The 20786-nt window shown below is 35.5% G+C and overlaps 1 protein-coding gene across 2 annotated transcripts in view; it reads right to left on the minus strand.

Moving 5' to 3' along the window:
* The window catches only part of NCAM2 (neural cell adhesion molecule 2), a 523627-nt gene that overhangs the window by 116619 nt on the left and 386222 nt on the right, over nt 1-20786 (minus strand). For both annotated transcript variants that reach the window (XM_043448692.1, XM_043448693.1), the window contains exon 9: nt 13451-13601. In XM_043448692.1, coding sequence (XP_043304627.1) covers nt 13451-13601 — 151 coding nt within the window. The remainder of the gene's footprint in view (nt 1-13450; nt 13602-20786) is intronic.

A 20786-nucleotide genomic window follows, 5' to 3' on the forward strand; every position in this document is an offset into this window, starting at 1 on the left:
AAAAAGATAGGACACTGAAAGGTGAACTCCCCAGGTCAGTAGGTGCCCGATATGCTACTGGAGAGAAATGGAGAAATAGCTCCAGAAAGAATGAAGGGATGGAGCCAAAGCAAAACCAACACCCAGTTGTGGATGTGACTGGTGATGGAAGCCAGGTCTGATGCTGTAAAGAGTAATATTTCATAGGAACCTGGAATGTTAGGTCCATGAATCAAGGCAAATTGGAATTGGTCAAACAGGAGATGGCAAGAGTGAATATCAACATTTTAGGAATCAGAGATCTAAAATGGACTGCAATGGGTGAATTTAACTCGGATGACTATTATATCTACTACCATATCTATTATTGTGGGCAAGAATCCCTCAGAAGAAATGGAGCAGCCATCATAGTAGCAAAAGAGTTCAAAATGCATTCAGTTCAGTTCAATGCATGACTTGGATGCAATTTCGAAAACTACAGAATGATCTCTGTTCGTTTCCAAGGCAAAATATTCAATATCACGGTAATGCAATCTAAGCCTAAAAAATAATGCTCTGAAAGTGCTGCACTTGATATGTCAAAATTTGGAAAACGCAGCAGTGGCCACAGGACTGGAAAAGGTCAGTTTTCATTCCAATCCCAAAGAAAGGCAATGCCAAAGAATACTCAAACTACCACACAATTGCACTCACCTCACCTGGTAGTAAAGTAATGCTCAAAATTCTCCAAGACAGGCTTCTGGAGTACATGAACCATGAATTTCCAGATGTTCAAGCTGCTTTTAGATAAGGCAGAGAAACAGAGATAAAAATGCCAACAGCTACTGGATATCGAAAAATCAAGAGAGTTCCAGAAAAACATCAATTTCTGATTTATTGACTACACCAAAGCCTTTGACTGTGTGGATCACAATAAGTGGTGGAAAATTCTGAAAGAGATGGGAATATAGGACCACCTGAAATGCCTCGTGAGAAACCTGTATGCAGGTCAGGAAGCAACAGTTAGAACTGGACATGGAACAACAGACTGGTTCCAAATAAGAAAAGGACTACATCAAGGCTGTATATTGTCACACTGCTTATTTAACTTCTATGCAGAGTACATCATGAGAAACCCTGGGCTGGATGAAGCACAAGCTGGAATCAAGATTGCCGGGAGAAATATCAATAACCTCAGATATGCAGATGACACCACCCTTATGGCAGAAAGCGAAGAAGAACTAAAGAGCCTCTTGATGATAGTGAAAGGAGAGTGGAAAAAATGGTTTAAAACTCAACATTCAGAAAACTAAGATCATGGCCTCCGGTTCTATCACTCAATGGCAAATAGATGGGGAAACAGTGGAAACAGCGGCTGACTTTATTTTTTGGGGCCTCTAAAATCACTGCAGATGGTGACTGCAGCCATGAAATTAAAAGATGCTTACTCCTTGGAAGAAAAGTTCTGATCAAACTAGATAGCATGTTATAAAACAGAGACATTACTTTGCCAAAAAAGGTCCATCTAGTCCAGGCTATGGTTTTTCCAGTGGTCATATATGGATGTGGGTTGGACTATAAAGAAAGCTGAGCACCGAAGAATTGATGGTTTTGAACTGTGGTGTTGGAGAAGCCTCTTGAGAGTTCCTTGGACTGCAAGGAGATCCAACCAGTCCACCCTAAAGGATATCAGTCCTGAATAATCATTGGAAAGACTGATGTTGAAGCTGAATCTCCAATTTTTGGCCACCTGATGTGAAGAACTGACTCATTTGAAAAGACCCTGTTGCTGGGAAAGATTGAGGGCAGGAGGAGAAGGGTACAACAGAGGACGCGACAGTTGGATAGCATCAACTCAATGGACATGAGTTTGAGTAAATTCTGGGAGTTGGTGATGGACAGGGAGGCCTGGCCTGCTGTAGTCCATGGGGTTGCTGAGTCGGACACATGTTCTCAACTGAACTTAATGGAATTGGATGTCAAAAGATATTTTAGTAGGCCCAAGAAAACAAGATGTCCCTAAACAAAGAGGATTGTCACTGAATTGTTAATATTTGTATGTTAACAAGAACTCTTTGAAATTCTGTTTATGAAGTATTTTTAGATAACTATAGTGCTAAAAATAATCATTTAAAGAGGTTATTTACTCTCACTAAGTCTTCATCTTCATCACAGGGGCAGAAACAGTTTGACAGCAATACTAAAAGAGAGCATGTATGATCCCCTGGTGGCTCAAATGGTAAAGTGCCTGCCTACAATGTGAGCGATCCAGGTTTGATCCCTGGGTTGGGAAGATCCTCTGGAGAAGGAAATGGCAACCCACTCCAGGACTCTTGCCTAGGAAATCCCATGGATGGAGGAGCATGGTAGGCTACAGTCCATGGGGTCACAAAGAGTCAGACAGGACCGAGCGACATCACTAAAGGAGAGATGACATTTTACTGCAGATGACCATATAAATATATCCCACAAAATAAAGGGGCTTATTTGAATAAATAGAATAAGTCAAATGAGCAATATAGGTTTTAAAATTATATAGGTACTGAATCATTATTATCTGATTCTCGGTTCCACTTCTTTAAGATACCATGATAATTTCACTTTTCTAGGAGGATTTTTTTTCTCTATTACTGCTCAGTTGTATAATCTCTGTGATACATATTTAACTATATGTGCATTAAATTATGTCATGTTTTCTAAGCAGTTTCACATAAGTAGATCCCAGCTTCCTAGATATTTTGCAATATTTTGTGCTCTTTCAGTCTTCACATCTTTGAAAAACAATGTTAACACACTGCTTCTAGTGTTACACAATAATTATTATGAAACCAAGTAATTATTATGATGTTTCTTAAATGAAGATATACAAATATTATTTCCTTCTTTAATGTCTTTAAAACAACCTATTGTAAAGTATGTTGGTTTTTCTTATTCCATATGTGGTGATAACATAAGCAGGTCTAAAACAACTTAAGAGAAATGTGTTAACATACCTATTCTCAAAATTGAAATATTGTTTTAAAATTAACTACCTGAAATTTCACTCATAGGCATGAACCCCTGATATAGCTTGTTTTACTCAGCCAGTATTCTCTCCGGAAGCCCTCCAGGTATAACAGGAGTGCATTTCCCTGCTGGATGGATGTTAATTAGGATTAACCACATGACTTTTACAATGTGAGAGGAGTAAATGCTTGAAATTTGCTTTCTTTATTGAGTTGCACTCTTGTGCTTCTGCCATCTCCATGGTATATTTCCTCCCTGTAGTTGCCACCTCTTAAGTCTGGTTTCAGGTGTTACTGGACCCCTAACATGGAGTTAAGTGTCAGTGCTTGCAGTAGAGCTCCCTATTCAGGTTCAGCTGGTTCCAGTTGAGCAAGAGAAGTATTAATTCCTGTCACTGAGTTTTGGAGTGTTTACTATGTATATGTATTGTGACATTAGCTGATGATGTATCTAACCGCATGGCTTTATTTATTTTTTCTTCCCCTGAGCCATTTTCATTGATTCTCATATATTTTGCTACTTTGTTTTGTTCATCATTGGTTTTCATTGCAATGAAAACCATTATTTCATTGCAATGAAAACCATTCATTACATTTCATTTCAATGTAAGGCCCATAGAGTCTATTGTTTTTGTTTATTATAATTCTACATTCTCAACACCTGTAAAAGTGCTTGGTGTATAGTACATGCCTGGATAAATATTATTGAATGAAAGAATGTAACTAAAATTTGAACCTTAGTATGCTTAAACTCAGGGTTCCTTGGTGGCTCAGTGGTACAGAACCCACCTGATTAGGCAGGAGATCTGGGTTCAATCATTAGGTTGGGAAGATACCCTGGAGGAAGGAAATGGCAATCCACTCTAAGATTCTTCCCTGGGAACTCCCATGGACAGATGAGCCTGGCCAGCTACCGTCCACGGGGTCTCAAAAGGGACAGACATGCCTAGCAACTAAACAACAACAATTAATAAAATAATATATTTAGAGCCAATTCTTCCGCTTTACACACCAAAACACTGAAGCTTTGGTAATTTAAATCACTTGACCAATGTCCCAGGATTAGACCCAGTGGATCCATTAAAATCTAAAAATAGCTCATGTTACTATGACTGTAAATATTATTTTAGCAAAGTCCAATATATTAAAAAGAAAAATTGCTATCAAGTTCACACCATCACATACTGTGAGCTGGCTTAATATCAACCATACCTGGACAGTATTAAAACAAAAGCTTGTTCTTGCCTTTGCTCCACTGAAATTCAACCCCAAAATTCAGATTTATGTCTTTATGGCCACAGAATTATGACTGATTAGATTCAAATTGTTGGGCTGGTCTTTTTCAAGAATTAGGTACCTTAACGTTTGATGGTCATGCTATTCTAGACTAAGGAATCAGATAATAAATCCAAGAAGACAAACCTACTAACTCCACATCCTAAGAAGGAGGAGAGGAAGGGGAAGCATTGTTATGGACTGAAGGTCAGTGTTCCCATAAAATTCACTGTTCCAATGTGATGGGATCAGGAGGTGTGGCTTTGGAGAGGTGATTAGGAATAGATAAGTTTATAGGATGTAGCTCCTATGAGCCAGATCCATGCCCCAAGGAGTTAGGACAGAGCTTTTTCCTCAGATTCTACTCTACATAATAGGAAGATAGAACCAGAAGACAGTGGTCTGTAATTGGAAAAGGTCCTCACCAGAACCTAACCATGCTGGCTCCCTGATCTCGGATTTCCAGTCTCCGGAATTGTGAGAAACTGATTTCTGTTTTTCATAAGTCACCCAGTTTACGGTACTTTATTACAGCAGCTCAAACAGACTCAGACAGGCTGTAAGCAGTCTACCACAAGGTCTTGGCATATTTTTCAGGATCTTCAAGATGACAAAACTCAGTGATACCAGTGAAGGATTGGAAAGATGTGACCTTAATGTGCAGCCTAGTCCTGTAAAGTTCTATCTGTGATGTGGTTTTCTCTGTCAAACACAGAAAGTTCATTCTTATGAATGGATTTTGTGTCCCCTCCAAATTGACACATTGATCCCTAATCCTCCATGTAATAGGGCTTGGAGGTGGGGTTTTTGCAAGTAATTAATTTTAGATGAAGTCATAAGAATAGAACCCTCATCATGGGGTTAATGCCCTTAAAGAAAGATGAAGAGAGAGGAAGTGTCTCTTTTTCTATATGAAGGAAAGGCCATGTGATGATAACCTTCAAAAGAGCACTCACCAGGAACTTAAACATTATGGCATCCTGATACTGGCTTTCCAGCCTCCAGATCATGAGAAATAAAAGGTTACGTTAAAGCCACCCAGCCTAAGATATTTCATTATAGCTGCACAAGCTAGGACATTCACTGTACCAGGGAGAACTGGGATCACTGAGACAAGGTCTTCATTCCAGAGGAAGGGCAGAAACATTTGGTGAATTGAAGCTTGGGTTTGATATTTCTGGGAAATTAAGTAAGTGCCAAGAGGTAGTGATAAATCCAGTAGTTACACAAAATGATTATTTCATCTGTTTGTTGATAGTTACTCATATCTAAGATGTATCTTTTCAAGGGTTAAATATTTCCTAAAATTCCTGAACAACTTTTCATCATCATAATCTATAAAGTACATTTTCACAAGATTTAATCTGCATCAATTATATCTGTCAGAAATAGACACAAATGTGATAAAATGAGAGTAAGTTATAGTATGTGTACACATGAAGAATGCTAGATCTTTCAAGTTTTCACAGAGGCTTCATGTAAAGTCTGGGTTAAAAAATACAGATGAGCAGTAAAATGATCTTTTCACCTTTCTTTCTCTTCTTATTTTCTTATCTTCTGGCTGTAGACATAAACTTTATATTTCTTTCAGGTGTTGTCACTGAAAGTATCATGTTGGATATAAAATCTAAGTAACTGCTGGTATTAGAACCAAATTACTTCTATAAGTGAGCCATCTTTTTTAAAGTTTGAACAATTTAAATGTATTATGGTGAGTGCATAAGGTAGGTTCATAAGACAAGATTTTAATCACAGATATAAAATGCCTGTCTGCTATGAACAAGGAGCTTTTCTAATTTCTATTTGCTTATTGAGATACTACTTTTAAATGTTAAAATCATGGTCACACCTTACCCACCTCATCCAGTACATGTAGCAGAGAATGCTACCAGAATTAGTTATTTTGAGTGATTCCAAATCTTGAGGAAATAATTGTGTGATACAATAAATGGAATATGTATGGAAGTAACATGAATCTGTATTAAAAGATGAATTAATCTCTCTATATCCTTAAGAGTTTTCTGATATAGCTAACCCCTTTTATACAGGAGAAAATGCATTTAAATATTGCTATTATCTCTAACAAGAAATAAAAGCAGGTGCAGAGAGCTCAATGAGAAAAAAATGCAAATGAAAAATTCAATATTTTGTAACAGGCATTGTTACCATGTAACTGTTAAATTAAATTTGTCACACAAAATAATTAAATCTAATTAATAGATAATAAGTAATGAGTACCTAGTCACAAAACTTAATGATACTCTAATTGTAATCAAACATGCTATGTAATCGGTGCTTATTGCGTTCAACTACATATCACACGCCTGTTATCTCCTGTGTTTTATAAATTGGAACTCTAGTTCAACTCCTGCTTCTTAGAAAGGGTAATGCCTTTGGAATATTGAAAGTGAACTGGCAGGATGCCAAGGAGTCTGCTTAAACTGAAACATAAAAGAGGTTTTGAGCAACAACAAAAAAGATGTAATCTTTTAAACACCTTCTAAGTTTAGTATTACTGTAACAAATGTGGTTGGTATCAAATTATAAATGGCTCAATTCTTTCCCACTCATTCTTACAATATTACAATTTAGTTTCTTGAATTACATAGTAAAGACTATTTTGGTAAAATGTTTGTGACAATGTATAATTTCTTTGTAATGTTTATAATTTTATATTGTTTTGAGTCAAAGATAGAGAATGAAAATATTCTTATCATTTCTAAAATGTAAATATTTATTCACATGAATAACTTCTGATGCCACTACATTCCACTGAAATATATTAAGGAGCTTCTTGATGAGGGTGAAAAAAACTAAGATCATGGCATCCTGTCCCATCACTTCATGACAAATGGAAGGGGAAAAGGTGGAAGCAGTGACAGATTTTATTTTCTTGGGCTTCAAAATCACTGCAGATAGTGACTGCACCCATGAAATTAAAAGATGCTTGCTCCTTGGAAGGAAACCTATGACAAATCTAGACAGAATTTTGAAAAGCAGAGACATCACTTTGCCGATAAAGGTCCATATAGTCAAAGCTATGCTTTTGCCAGTAGTCATGTATGGATGTGTGTGTTGAACCATAAAGAAGGCTGAGCGCTAAAGAATTCATGCTTTTGAACTGTGTTGTTCGAGAAGATTCTTGAGAGTTCCTCAGAAAGCAAGGAGATCAAATCAGTCAATTCTAAAGGAAATCATTCTGAATATCCACTGGAAGGACTCATGCTGAAGTTGAAACTTCAGTTATTTGGCCACCTGATGCAAACAGCCAACTCACTGGAAAAGACCCTGACACTGAGAAAGATTGAAGGCAAAAAGAGAAGGGGGTGGCAGAGGATGAAATGATTAGATAGCATCACTGACTCAATCGACATGAAATTGAACAAACTCCAGGAAGCAGAGGAAGACAGAGGAGCCTGGTGTGCTGCAGTCCATGGGGTCACAAAGAGTCTGACATAACTTAGCAACCGAACCACAACATAGATGAATGGCATTTACAGTGTTCCTGCTACATGAAAAACATATGAATTTTAGCAGTGACATTAAGATGAATAATTATTTTATTTTCTATCTAAGTATACACTTATCTTTTACTAGAATATGTGTGTTTGCTAAGTTACTTCAGTCATGTCTGACTCCTTGAGATCCTATGGACTGTGGCCTGTGAGGCTCCTCTGTCCAGGGGATTCTCCAGGCAAGAATACTGGAGTGGGTTGCCATGCTCTCCTCCAGGGGATCTTCCCGACCCAGGGATTGAACCTGCATCTCTTTTACATCTCATTCAGTCTCCTGAAGTGGCAGGCAGGTTCTTAAAACTAGTGCCACTTCTAAAGCCCCTACTAGAATATAACTAACCATAAATAAATTTTAAATATATAACTAACCATAAATAAATTGTCACCATAATAGTCATCCATTTTAAAACTTTTTTTCAGGGTTCAGTTTTAATAAATTATACTAAGTACCTAGAAGGTAATAATCTCATATGCCTGCCACAGAGTAAAGGTTGGGCACATACACGGGCACATTTATGTCTTGCTATGAAGCTAAAATTCATTCTTAAATGTATCATAAAATTTCAAAAGTGAGCTGGACTTTCAACATTGTGGAATTAATGAATAAATTTGATTGTGAAAAATAGAGTATTTTGAGTAACGCATATAAAGAAATACTATAAGAATCTGGTTTAATCAAAGAGGAAGCTAGACTTCCAGAGATTCTCAATTCATATGTAACAGATATTTAGAAGAGACTCATCATGGGAAGAAAACAAGAGGCCCCAGCTTAGACACAGGATGTGTATGTTAAATCCACAAGCAAAAGACCTCTCATTTAGAGACTGAGAAAAAGGAAATATGTCAACAGAATGAATGACTCAAGTTTGATAGTGTGTTTATAAATATTTTCATTTGCTTTACATGAAATTCAGCCTTAATCAGAAGAATTATTCCCTTGCCAGGCTCCTCTGACACTGGGATTCCCCAGACAAGAATACTTGAGTGGGTTGCCATTTCCTTCTCCAGGGGATCTTCCTGACCCAGGGATAGAACCCATCTCTTATGTCTCCTGCATTGGAAGGTGGGTTCTTTACCACTAGCACCACCTGGGAAGCCCTTGGAGGTAAAAGATACCATTAAAAATCTGAATATCTAACTCCAAACCTCAGCTAAAGCCATTCATTTATTTAAGACACAGCATAGAGCTTACTGAATCTCAGTTCCCTGACCAGGTACTGACCCAAGGTCATGGTGTTCCAAACCACTAGACCCCATCTCACAATTTAGAATTTGAAATAATTCACATACCTAGAACTTACTATACTTTGCAGGTAGATTTCATATGAGTATAGATAAAAATGTCAAATTAAATAAAATTGACAACATAGAAGATTGATATACTGAAGGAGAAAAAAGAACTTAACTCCTTCTTAGGTCTTTGCAATCAATCTTTTGATCAGGGTAATGGTTTATTTAAAGCTCTGTGTGTGTGTGTGTGTGTGTGTGTGTGTGTGTGTGTGTGTGTTGCTCAGTCATGTTCCACTCTGTGATCCCATGGACTGTAGCCCTGCCAGGCTCCTCTCCATAGAATTCTCTCTCCAGGCAAGAATACTGGAGTGGGTTGCCATTCTCTTCTGCAGGGGATCTTCCCCACCCAGGGATTGAACCCAGTTCTCCCGCAATGCAGGCGGATTCTTTACCAGTTCAGCCAATATGATTATTAAAAAAAAAAAAATGAGTGGAGGAAACAAATTAAAATTGCTTGCAGAGCATGCCTATGATAGCCCAACTTCCCTACTGGTGATAATTAAAAAGACTGGAAATAGCACAAATCAAACAAAATAGCAACAGCACTACCTTAATGCTTCTGTAGGGGGAGCAAAACAAAATTGGGGTTGTGGAGGGGAATGAAAACTAGTTTCCTTGTTTTCGTTTTTTTTTTTTCCCAGCCTCATTGCTATGTCTAGAGGGAAGGTGCTAGATAAGGAGTTTCAAAGTGATTCTGGACATAAAACACATCCAGAAATATAGAGGTACTCTGGAAAGAAGCCAATACAGGTTGGATAGTGTGGGGATTACCCCAGACAAGAGTCTGAGAAGGAGATGCCATGATTCTGGGTATAAAACCACAGAATACTCAGCCTAAACTCTGAACTCTACATACTTAGAACAGATACAAAATGCATAGCAAAGACATTAAGAAATCAACTGATATTTGAATAACTGATTACAGGAGACAACACAGAACTCAGGGATTATTATCTACTTAAAATACTTTTTTCCAGATGGTTGTTGAGACCCAGAGTCTGCACAGGATAATATTTATAGTATCCATGACACAATGCAATCTTTCTCAACATTCCATGAACCAGGAGAATATGAACAATTCTAAAGGGAAAATACAATCAACATATGCACATTCCAAGATACCTCAAATGTTACAAATATTAAATATGGATTTTAGAGCAGCTAATTTAACCTTGGAAGGAAAGTTATAACCAACCTAGACAGCATATTAAAAAGCAGAGACATTACTTTGCCAGCAAAGGTCCATCTAGTCAACGATATGGTTTTTCCACTGGTCATATATGGATGTGAGAGTTGGACTGTGAAGAAAGCTGAGCGCCAAAGAATTGATGCTTTTGAACTGTGGTGTTGGAGAAGACTCTTGAGAGTCCCTTGGACTGCATGGAGACCCAACCAGTCCATCCTAAAGGAGATCAGTCCTGGGTGTTCATTGGAAGGACTGATGCTGAAGCTGAAACTCCAGTACTTTGGCCACCTGATGCAAAGAGTTGACACATTAGAAAAGACTCTGATGCTGGGAGGGATTGGGGGCAGGAGGAGAAGGGGACGACAGAGGATGAGATGGCTGGATGGCATCACTGATTCGACAGACATGAGTTTGAGTAAACTCCAGGAGTTGGTGATGGACAGGGAGGCCTGGTGTGCTGCGATTCATGGGGTCGCAAAGAGTCGGACATGACTGAGCGACTGAACTGAACTGAACTGAATTTAACTATGTTGAATGTGATAAACAAAAACATATACAGAATAAAGGTATATATAGGAAATCTCAGCAGAAAAACAAAAAATACAAAATAGAAAAATAAATAGAAATTTAGAGCTAAAAAAGTTAATATCTTAAATAAAACAAAAGCTTAACTGAATGGACTCAGTAGCAGTAAGGAGATTATCAGCAGAGAATCAGTTAACTTGAAATCAAACAACAGATATTGTCTAATATAAAGAATAGTGAAACATAAGATTCATAACACTGAACAGTGTCTCAGAGATCTTTGAGTCAAAAAGTCTATATGTTTGTAGTTAAAAGTCCTAGAGATGAGAAAGAGATTAGAACAGAATAAATATTTATAGATTAAAAACTGTCAAATATATTGACAAACATAAATTTACAGATTCAAGAAATTCAGTATACCCCCAACAGGATAAACACAAAGAAAATCACACCTGGACATATCCTAGTCAAAATTATAAGCAACAGAGATGAAGAAAATAAATTGAAATCAGCTTTAGAAAAATGACACATTGCATACAAGGGATAAATAAATCAAACTGCCATGGATTTATCATCAGAATCCAAGGAGATGAGAAGACAGAGGAACCTCATCTTTAAAGAAATGACAACCCAGAATTCCTTCCAAGGGAAAAAAAATCATCAGGAATGATACAGAGGGAGAACATTTTCAGATGAAAATGATAATAATAAAAAATAATAGATGATATCCCCAACAGTCATGCTCTACAATAAATGGAAAAGAAAAATCCTTAGACTGGAGGACAATAATATCAGAGGAAAATCTGGGTCTGTAAGGATGGAAGAAGACAAAAAAGAAATGATAAAACCATGAGTAAATAATGTTTTTCCCTTTCAAGTTCCTTAATATAGCTATAATTCATTAAAACAAAACATCATAATTTCTGGTGAGAGTCTAATTAAGATGAATATGGATGTAATACATATGACATCAAAAAATTTTTAAAAGATCAGTGTGGAGCACTTGTAAAGGTATCTGTATTGTTGCAAAGCTTTTACATTTAATATAAAGTGTCAGATTATTAACTCTGAGAGAGCCTGAATAGCTATTCGTACATCAGACAAAACACATCTAGTCAGGGATTAGTGGAGAAAATGAATCATTCATGAGGAAGACATACATTAGAGACAGAAAAATGATTCACCAAAGATGAAGTACATCCCGAACCTTTGAGCACATTAATTTACATGGGCCAAGGAACTTTGCAGCTGTGACTAAATTAAGGATGCTGGGTTGAGAAGATTATCCAGGATTATCCAATGTGGGTCCAATGAAATGGCAGGCAAGTCAAAGATAGAGAAAATGTGAGGAAGGAAGCAGAATCAATGTAGTGATGTGATGTGAGACTCATTGTACCATTACCGGCTTTGAAGATGGAAGGAGACTGCAAGTTAAGAAATGTGGGCATATTCTAGAAACTGTAGAGCCTCCACAAAGAAACACAACCCTACAAACACTTGATTTTATCCCAGTAAGAATCATTTCTTACCTCTGATATTAAGAGTTTAAAATAATACATGGTATTGTTTACAGCAAGTGAATTCATGTTCACTGGTTATATCAACAACAAGACACTAAGAGAAGATACAGACTATAAATGTATATTGTGTCACTGGGCCTCAAAATAAACAAAATGCAAAAATAAACAGAATTAAAGAGAGAGAGAAAAAAGTTCACAACTATGGTAGAGGATTTTAACAACCATCACTCTAATAGAACAAAACAGATTTGGTGAATACATGGAAGATATAAAGAACATATATGTGTTTCAAGTACATATTATGTATTCACTAGACAGATCATATGCTGGGACATTAAACAAACTTCAAAAAATACAACAATAATCAAAACCATATAGAGAATATTTTTGAAGCAAAACTGAATTAAATTAGAAATTAGTAACAGTAAAATATCGAGGGAAATGCTAAATATCTGAAGGCTAAACATATCCTCACAAATAAAATTGATCAATGATGAAACAATCTACAAAAATATAAATTATTTTCAACTGACAGCCAAGAGAAACACAATAAACCACTATTTGTGGGATGCAGTTAAAGTACTGCTTAGAGAACAATTCCAGAAAAAGCTGAATAAACTAATATGTAAGCTTTTTAAAGCAAAAAAGGACTGCACCTGTAATCAAAAACAACTTGAATTTGGTTCACAATCAGTCCTTGTAAAACAGAGTATCCTAAATACTGTATTTTAAATATTATTCAATAATTTATGAGGATGTGAAATAATTCAACAAAACTTGAATGAGAAATGAAATTCTCACTAATACATGAAACACAGGACCAATAATATTAGGAATAAACAGATAAAAATCTAAGGAGATGTTGATCAATTACTGATAACTAATATAGTTCTGTTTACATTGTGATTTAGGCTAAACGTTCTATTAAAAAGTTGCAATTTTTAGGGTAAGCAGTATTAAGACTATTAAATACAGTCAAATCTATATTGTGAAATCTCCCATAACCTCCACTAGATGTCTCTAATAACTGACTTTGGCTACATTCCTTCTAATGTTATGCATCAAATACTGCAACATGAACTACCTCTGTGTTTTGATTTTCCTACAAAATTTCATGTTTTTCAAAGAAGAAAAATGTTGTCTTAATACACAACTGAAAAAATGAAAATAACTTACATTCAATATCAAGGTACATGCTCTTTTGGTGCCCTCCAATTCTACTTGCTGCTTCACAGTCGTATCTCCCTGAATCTGACAAGTCCACATCTTTAATGTGCAGTGATGAACTTCCATGCTGCCCTTTGACTTCGATACGTCCGTCTGGGCTCTGTTTACATTGATTCGGGGAAAAAGGAAGATTTCATGCTTATTTTGTGTAAAGTGATGATGAAATACATTGCATTTATCATTGACATAACAGTTGAAAACACACTCTTAACTGTATTCAGTTTTTTATTTCAAAAGAGCACTGTTTCCATATTTATACTTCACTGGTTTTAGCTTATCCATTTTAGGTGCCCACTTGCTTACAGGGACACTGACGTGCATATAATAAAAACATGTTTTATCAACCTTTTTTATTTAGCATGCTCTTTGCTTTTCAGATGTTCACTTGCTTTTTATAAAGCTAGTATGTTCTGCTAGGGACCTTCCAGGTGGTGCAAGGATTTTGTTGTTGGCTTCCCGCTGTGTTCTTTGCAAACAGCAAAATGACAACAATGCCTATTTAACTCTGGCTACAGCTTACCAGCAAAAATACCTCTGCCGTACGTTAGTTTCTTATTTCACCACATATGCAGAATGTACCAAGATGTAAACAGTTAAAGAATTTAAGAGGAATTTATAGTTTTCATTTTTGAATGAATGCAACAGTATTGCTTATAAGCCGAACTGGTACCATATGCATCACAGATACACTATTAAAAGGAAGTCATTGGAAACCACATGGAAATGATTATTCACATACTCCACAACTACGACTCAAGTCAAGGAATTACTTATAATCCTATAGTCTATAGATTGTATTTCAAATAAGAATTATTGTGTGCAACACAATTAGCATATCCAGAATTGTCTTCTTAAATCATGTAAATATCTTAATAGCACACATATTAAAACAGAGGTAGTTTATTCATTCAATTTTACTTTGTACTATCAAGATATACAGTGGACTTTTAACACTTCATAACTCATTGAAGACATCTGTTCTACCATTATCAAATTGATTCTTTTTAATATTTAACATTTTAGTGTTCAATAGGATATTGTATGTCATTAATTTAATTGAAATATGTATGTTATTATACACAGTATAATGGTTGTATAATTTTATATATGACAGATTCAAATAAATTTCAATATATGTGTATACTTTGCATTATTAAAATGATGTTTAATAATTTTTCTTAATATCAAAAGACTATGCTTTTGCATGGCTTGTGGGATCTTATTTCCTCCACTGGGGATCAAACCCAGAGACACACAAGTGAAAGCCTGCTTCTTAATCACTGGATCATCAAGGAAGTCCCTCACTGGACTATCATAAAGGCCTTTTCAAACAAGTTGATTGGGGTACAATATGGTTACTTTTTTTGTTTTTTTACTTCTATATATGAATGCAATCATTAAATAATCCCATTAATTATTGACAATTTATTACTTGAGGAATGGTCTTAACAAATAAAGAAATAAGCAAAAGCATATTAGGGATGCAACTTAGACCAAAATTTCTTGGTCAAAAATATGTTCCCCACTTTCCAAGTATTGCTAAAGAAATAGTAAGTTGAAGTTTTCAATCTGAAGGGCATTCTATTCTGCCAATTTTTAAGATGTTCAGCTGCTAAACCCATTTACTTAATTGAAAGAAAACAAAATGCAAGTATTCACAGAAGTTAAAAATCAGAAAGAATGAATAATTGGCCAAAGTAAAATGGCCAATTGTTATACAAGGTAACTAACTGCTGTTTCATAACTAAAACAACATCCTTTGGCCTTTATTGCACCTCTATTCATTGTTAATTCCTGGTAGCTCATTTGGTAAAGTATGTCTGTGGTGCAGGAGACTTGGGTTCAATCTCTAGGTTGGGAAGATCCCCTGGAGAAGGCCATGGCAACCCATTCCAGTTTTCTTGCCTGGAGAATCCCCAGGGACAGAAGAGGCTGGCAGCCTACAGTCCATGGGGTCACACAAGTCGGACATGACTTAGCAACTAAACCACCTCCACCATTCATTGCTAAATTCTATTGAACTTGCCTTCCTTTCTTCTGTGCTGACTTCCCTTGACTTTCAGGACACCCACATGATCCTGATTTTTCTCCCAGTTTTTGTTGCAGCCTCCTTTGTTTTGGATTTGATAATAGCCTCCTTGCTTCCTTGAGGTCTCTGTATTCTGGCCTGGACTCTAGAGCTTTTTTATTCAATCTCACTTGAGCACTCTTAGCCTGACCACATCTACACCGAGATCTCTAGTCACTCTTTCTCCCTCAGGAGAGGAAAATAAGAGCTTCAGAAATAAGATACATCACACGCAGGGAAAGTCCATTTGATACAGATCTCAAACCAACATGTGTAGATGAATGCATCACACCCACCCAGCATCACCTGCCCTCTCCCAGGTATCTTTCTTTCCATGAATGATATTAATACTAATTATTTCCCATGCCTCATGCTATACTATGTTCTCACTCTTGGATCAGTTGCTGAACCTTTATTCATCTATTTATATTCTAAGTAATGATACATTTCAGTTTATCATCTTGCTTGACATTACATTTCCAATTTTCAGGAACTGTGTTCCCCTAGACATATCTTTCTCCCTCTCCATTCAGAGTTTCAGTTGTGCCGCTGAGTTGGAAGGATATTGACAGGCGTCTCTCGATTTCAGAGAAAACAATTACACTCAGGAAGAATGTGACCAAAAAAGCCTCCCTGACTCTGCAAAATTCTACAACATTATGTTATTTCCTATGTTTCTTTGGCAAAAAAAAATCATTCCAGCTGCAGAAATTATTTTTTGTGAAGCTAAGAATAAGGCCTTTTAAAAAAAAACAAACTTTTATTTCTTGTAACTACTTTATGATGGTTTCACCACCAGTAATTTTCTATAATTACACATAACATTATATCGCCTCCGCCAACTCCTTAGCCTGATGTTGATGGACTTCCATATGGCATTATCTTTCTGTTTAAGGACACCTTACAATTTGGGTATCAGTAATTTAGGTTCCAATTAATTTCAACTACTTGTACTGCAATGAATATCCTGTGCTGTCTTTCTTTAAGCAGCCTTCACATATCTGCCTCTAATCTTTCCCCCTTTATCTCTTTCATATCTATATGGCAGAATTCTACCACCATTCTTTCCATTTCTTAGCCAAATATCAATTTATATTCATAATCCCTCATTGACCACTCTGTGTGTGTGTGTGTGTGTGTGTATAATATTCTTCGAAAGCAATGCATTTCTTGGTGCATATTGCTTTTTCCTGGTCTTCTCTGAAACTTTGGATTTTATCCTGCAGGTTGATATTATAGTTGTACAAATGCAAGACATTTTAATGACACTTCATATGAAAGTCACCTGGACTAGCATCTAGGACAGAATCAATACATGCTAATTTTTTATAAGGCAGATTAACTCATACTGAAATATACATATAATTGTATAAAGGAAATGCAATTCTTCAGCTATTCTTTACTATGGATGAAAAAGTTTGTACTTAATATATTTATTAGAATGTAGATAAGATACATTATTAATAATGTAAAACATCCTTCTTTCATTAGGGAAAATATTGTCCTTCTGCACATTAAAAAGTAAATTTACCCACCTTTAAAATAAACAAGTCCTTTGGTTATCACCTGTTATCAATGATATAGCTTTGACTTGTAGATAACTATTCATGTAAGTTAGCATGTTATTAATATTAGTAAAAATGGTAGTATTTAAAATACTAAGGTAGCCAGTATGCCCTATCTTTTTTCTTTCTCACATTTGTGTGTTAAACTGTTTTAGAATCATTGACACTTTAGAGAAAACTGGGGATCCTGTCACTTAGTTACTCAACATTTTTATCTATGTTTGCAATTGTTTTACAATAAGCAACAATATAGCTGAAATTAACAGAAATTTAGGAAGAATAGAATTTGTTCCATTTCTGGAAGGAGTGTGATTCCCTGAGAAATAAGTCATTTTCAGAGTTAGCACTGTCTCTGTAATAATGCACAATATGCATTTGACTAGAAGACCAAAGTCATTTCTTCTTATTTCATATACCAAAGGGCATCTTTCTCTCTGTGCTACAAAAATATATTACCCATTTCTGAAAGAAAATTCATTTATATATTGGCTTTGATTCACCACCTACAGAAGATTCATTTAAGACATCAGATATTTGACTGAGACAGGTTAATTGGTGTATTAGCTGTTCATGTAGTATTTTCAGTTTCTATCACTGCATTAAGATGATTGGAAAGTAAAGTGTCTGACCGTACATTATTCTTTCAATCTTTTACAAAAAGACACTCTCAGAAATTTGACTTGATATATCTTCTGCCTTTCTGAAGGTCAACTTAAGAACTGCTTGCTTGTGTGGTATTTCAGTATTTTTATAAAATGATTATTCATAGCACTTATTGTCCTTTCATTAATCTCTTAATCAAATATCTATGTGAAAACTATTATCTTGAGTTTAGTACAAAATAAACATTTCGTTTAACTGTTGTACATTTGAAATTACATAACGTATATCATGGTTACTTTGTGGCTTTACTTGACTAGACTTCATTGTCAAATTTAGAATTCATTTGCAGCAAACAATACATCTGAGGTGGTCAGAATTCCCTTCCTTCTTCCTCACATGTATGCCTTTGAATGGTTTTAGGGTCACTGACGCTTTCAGCCTTTTGAGAAATGGTGGTTCACGTCAGTTACTCAATATTTTTTGTATGTGTGCAATTGTTTTACAATAAGTGTCCAGGCACAGGGGATACAAGCTGAGCAAAACAGAGTAACTTCCACCCTTAGCAGAATTTAACTTTAAATGAGAAGACAGATATCGTTTTAAAAATGAAATACAAATAAACTGAAAAATACCACAGGTTCATTGTGGGGATATTATCGAAGAGGTGGGTTAGAGTCAGAGGTATATTCCTTGATACACTGAAGTGTGGACTGGAATCTGGAAATGGTGAAAGAGGCAGTGGTGTAGAGAGAATTCAGTGTTGTAGAGAGAATATGCCACCAGAAGGCTTCTGGAAAACCTGAGAGAACACAGCAGCTGTAGAAAAAAAGGCTGACAGCACATGGGATCCCCTGACATTGGGGGCGGATAGAGAACCAACCCATGGAGAACCCAAGATACACAGACGCAAGGCAAGTTTTCACCTTTTGGTTACATATTATTTTTTCTCATTATATGGTTTGGATTTTTTGGGGGGGTGGATTTTTTATTAGATATTCTGTTTGCATTATTTTAAATTGCATTCCATTGCATCTCTATTGAATGTAAATTAAATTTAGTTTCAAATATGTAGAGGTAGCAACAAGACATAACTGTTAAATGCATAAAAAAGGAAACAGACTCTTTTCAAAGGTTATTGGAATTAATTTATGCAAACTTCTCAAAATCATAGGATTCCTATATTTATTCTTAGCATTAAGGCCTCTTTCCTCTGGGCTTGATCTGACCTTCCTAATTTTATTCCTATTTTCATATTATGAAATAAACTTATGTACATTTACCCTTCCTCTAAGGATTGTAAACTGATGAAATAAAGAGTAATATGTCCAGGAAAATTTCTTAACTTACAGTTTCTTCACTGGTTATAGGCCTTCTTGGTTTTATACAGACATAAGCTCTGTGTTACTATTCAATGACTTTAAATCTGTGGGTATTAATAATTATGCATCACATTTCCAAAATTTATATGTTACTTAAAGTTATATTAATTATCCCAACTGTATTTCTATATCACTATTACTTATTATGATTATTCATTGTGACTGGAGTTCTAAGCAAATAAATTAGAGTAAAAGAAATGTGTTTGTAGTATAGCTGATCATGCTCTGGCAATGCTATTGCTTACTCTGAATGACAAGATAGCTACTTTTATCAAATCCAAAGATAACAGAACAGCGTATTTCATCTCAAGATTTTTCAGAAAATTCAGGACATGGGAATTCAAGCCATAAGTGTGGGGCTAGTATAGAAAGCCAGTAGGAAAATCCCACAGATTCAAGCTATCAATCCATGTAAAATTTCATTGCTTTCTTCAAGGTTAAGCAACTATGAAAAACAAGATGGTCACTACTGTTTTTGATAATCATTGCTTTTTCCAATTTTTTCTGTATATCCTTCATAATGGAAAAGAGCAAAGTAACAACAACTGCTTATTAAAAGATGAATAAGAGATAAAGAGGCCAAGAAGATATTAAAATATAAAAGTTATATCTTATTTGAGCTAAATTTTAGTTTCAGGGCACACAACACTGCAAAGATAGAAAGGAGATCTAAAAGAATGAGGCACATTATACATTGAAATCCTTCCTATTTAACAATTTATTATAAGATGGCCAGAGGTATTGCAATGGTTTATGTACATAATTGACCTTAACTTGTGAACATTGATATCACATGCTTACACTGTACTGCTCTGGAAGTAATGTAATAACTAAAATGACGACTCCTTTATTACAAGGCTTTGAATAAATGAGAGGTTTGTTTTAATGTTTTTTAAATTCAGATTTTAAAATGTTTTCTCTGTAACATAAACTTAACCAATTAGAAAACAGATGAAGTGCAATACTAAAAATACTATAATTGGAATGGCATAATATTGATAACAATTGAAGCTGCAATAGAAAGTGGGATTTCATTATACCATCCTCCTGTCTTTGTTTTAAATTTGCATCATGCATTTTATCATGGAAATTTTTAAACAACATAACCAAGATGGAATGTGTCCCTTTATTTTTGTCAGTTGTTAAAACATACAGAGCAGATCAGACCCAAACTAAAATCTAGAGCATACTGTTGCAGACCACTCACAAATCCATGGATTTCGTTATTGAAAGCCAGTGAGGTTTTGCTGTAATTATTTTGCAGTATTTATCACAGTGCAGGTTGGCTTATACACAATACAGAACTTTTGCTGCTTTCCCCTAGGTCTGATTAGGATTACTTAAGCTTGTGTAGGGTCAGTGCAAGACATATGATAAATGTTATTACAATCAGTGATGTAGCTAGTGACCAGTATCTAAGTGGTATGGCAAAAAATCTTGTTCAAATTATAGACGAATGAAGGATTTTTGAAAAGCAGTATCCAACAGGAAGCAGTACAATAATGTTACATGAGATGTTTAAAAAGTGCCTGACACATAGTATATATTCAATAAATTTAACAATAGGCATTATCCTCTCCTGATAGTATATCTTTATGTAAATCCCTATAACATGTTCTATAATAAAAAAACCTCAATTTGAAGAAATACAAAATATTTTGGGAACATTC

Source organism: Cervus canadensis, chromosome 27, assembly GCF_019320065.1.
Source record: "Cervus canadensis isolate Bull #8, Minnesota chromosome 27, ASM1932006v1, whole genome shotgun sequence".
NCBI lineage: Eukaryota > Metazoa > Chordata > Mammalia > Artiodactyla > Cervidae > Cervus > Cervus canadensis.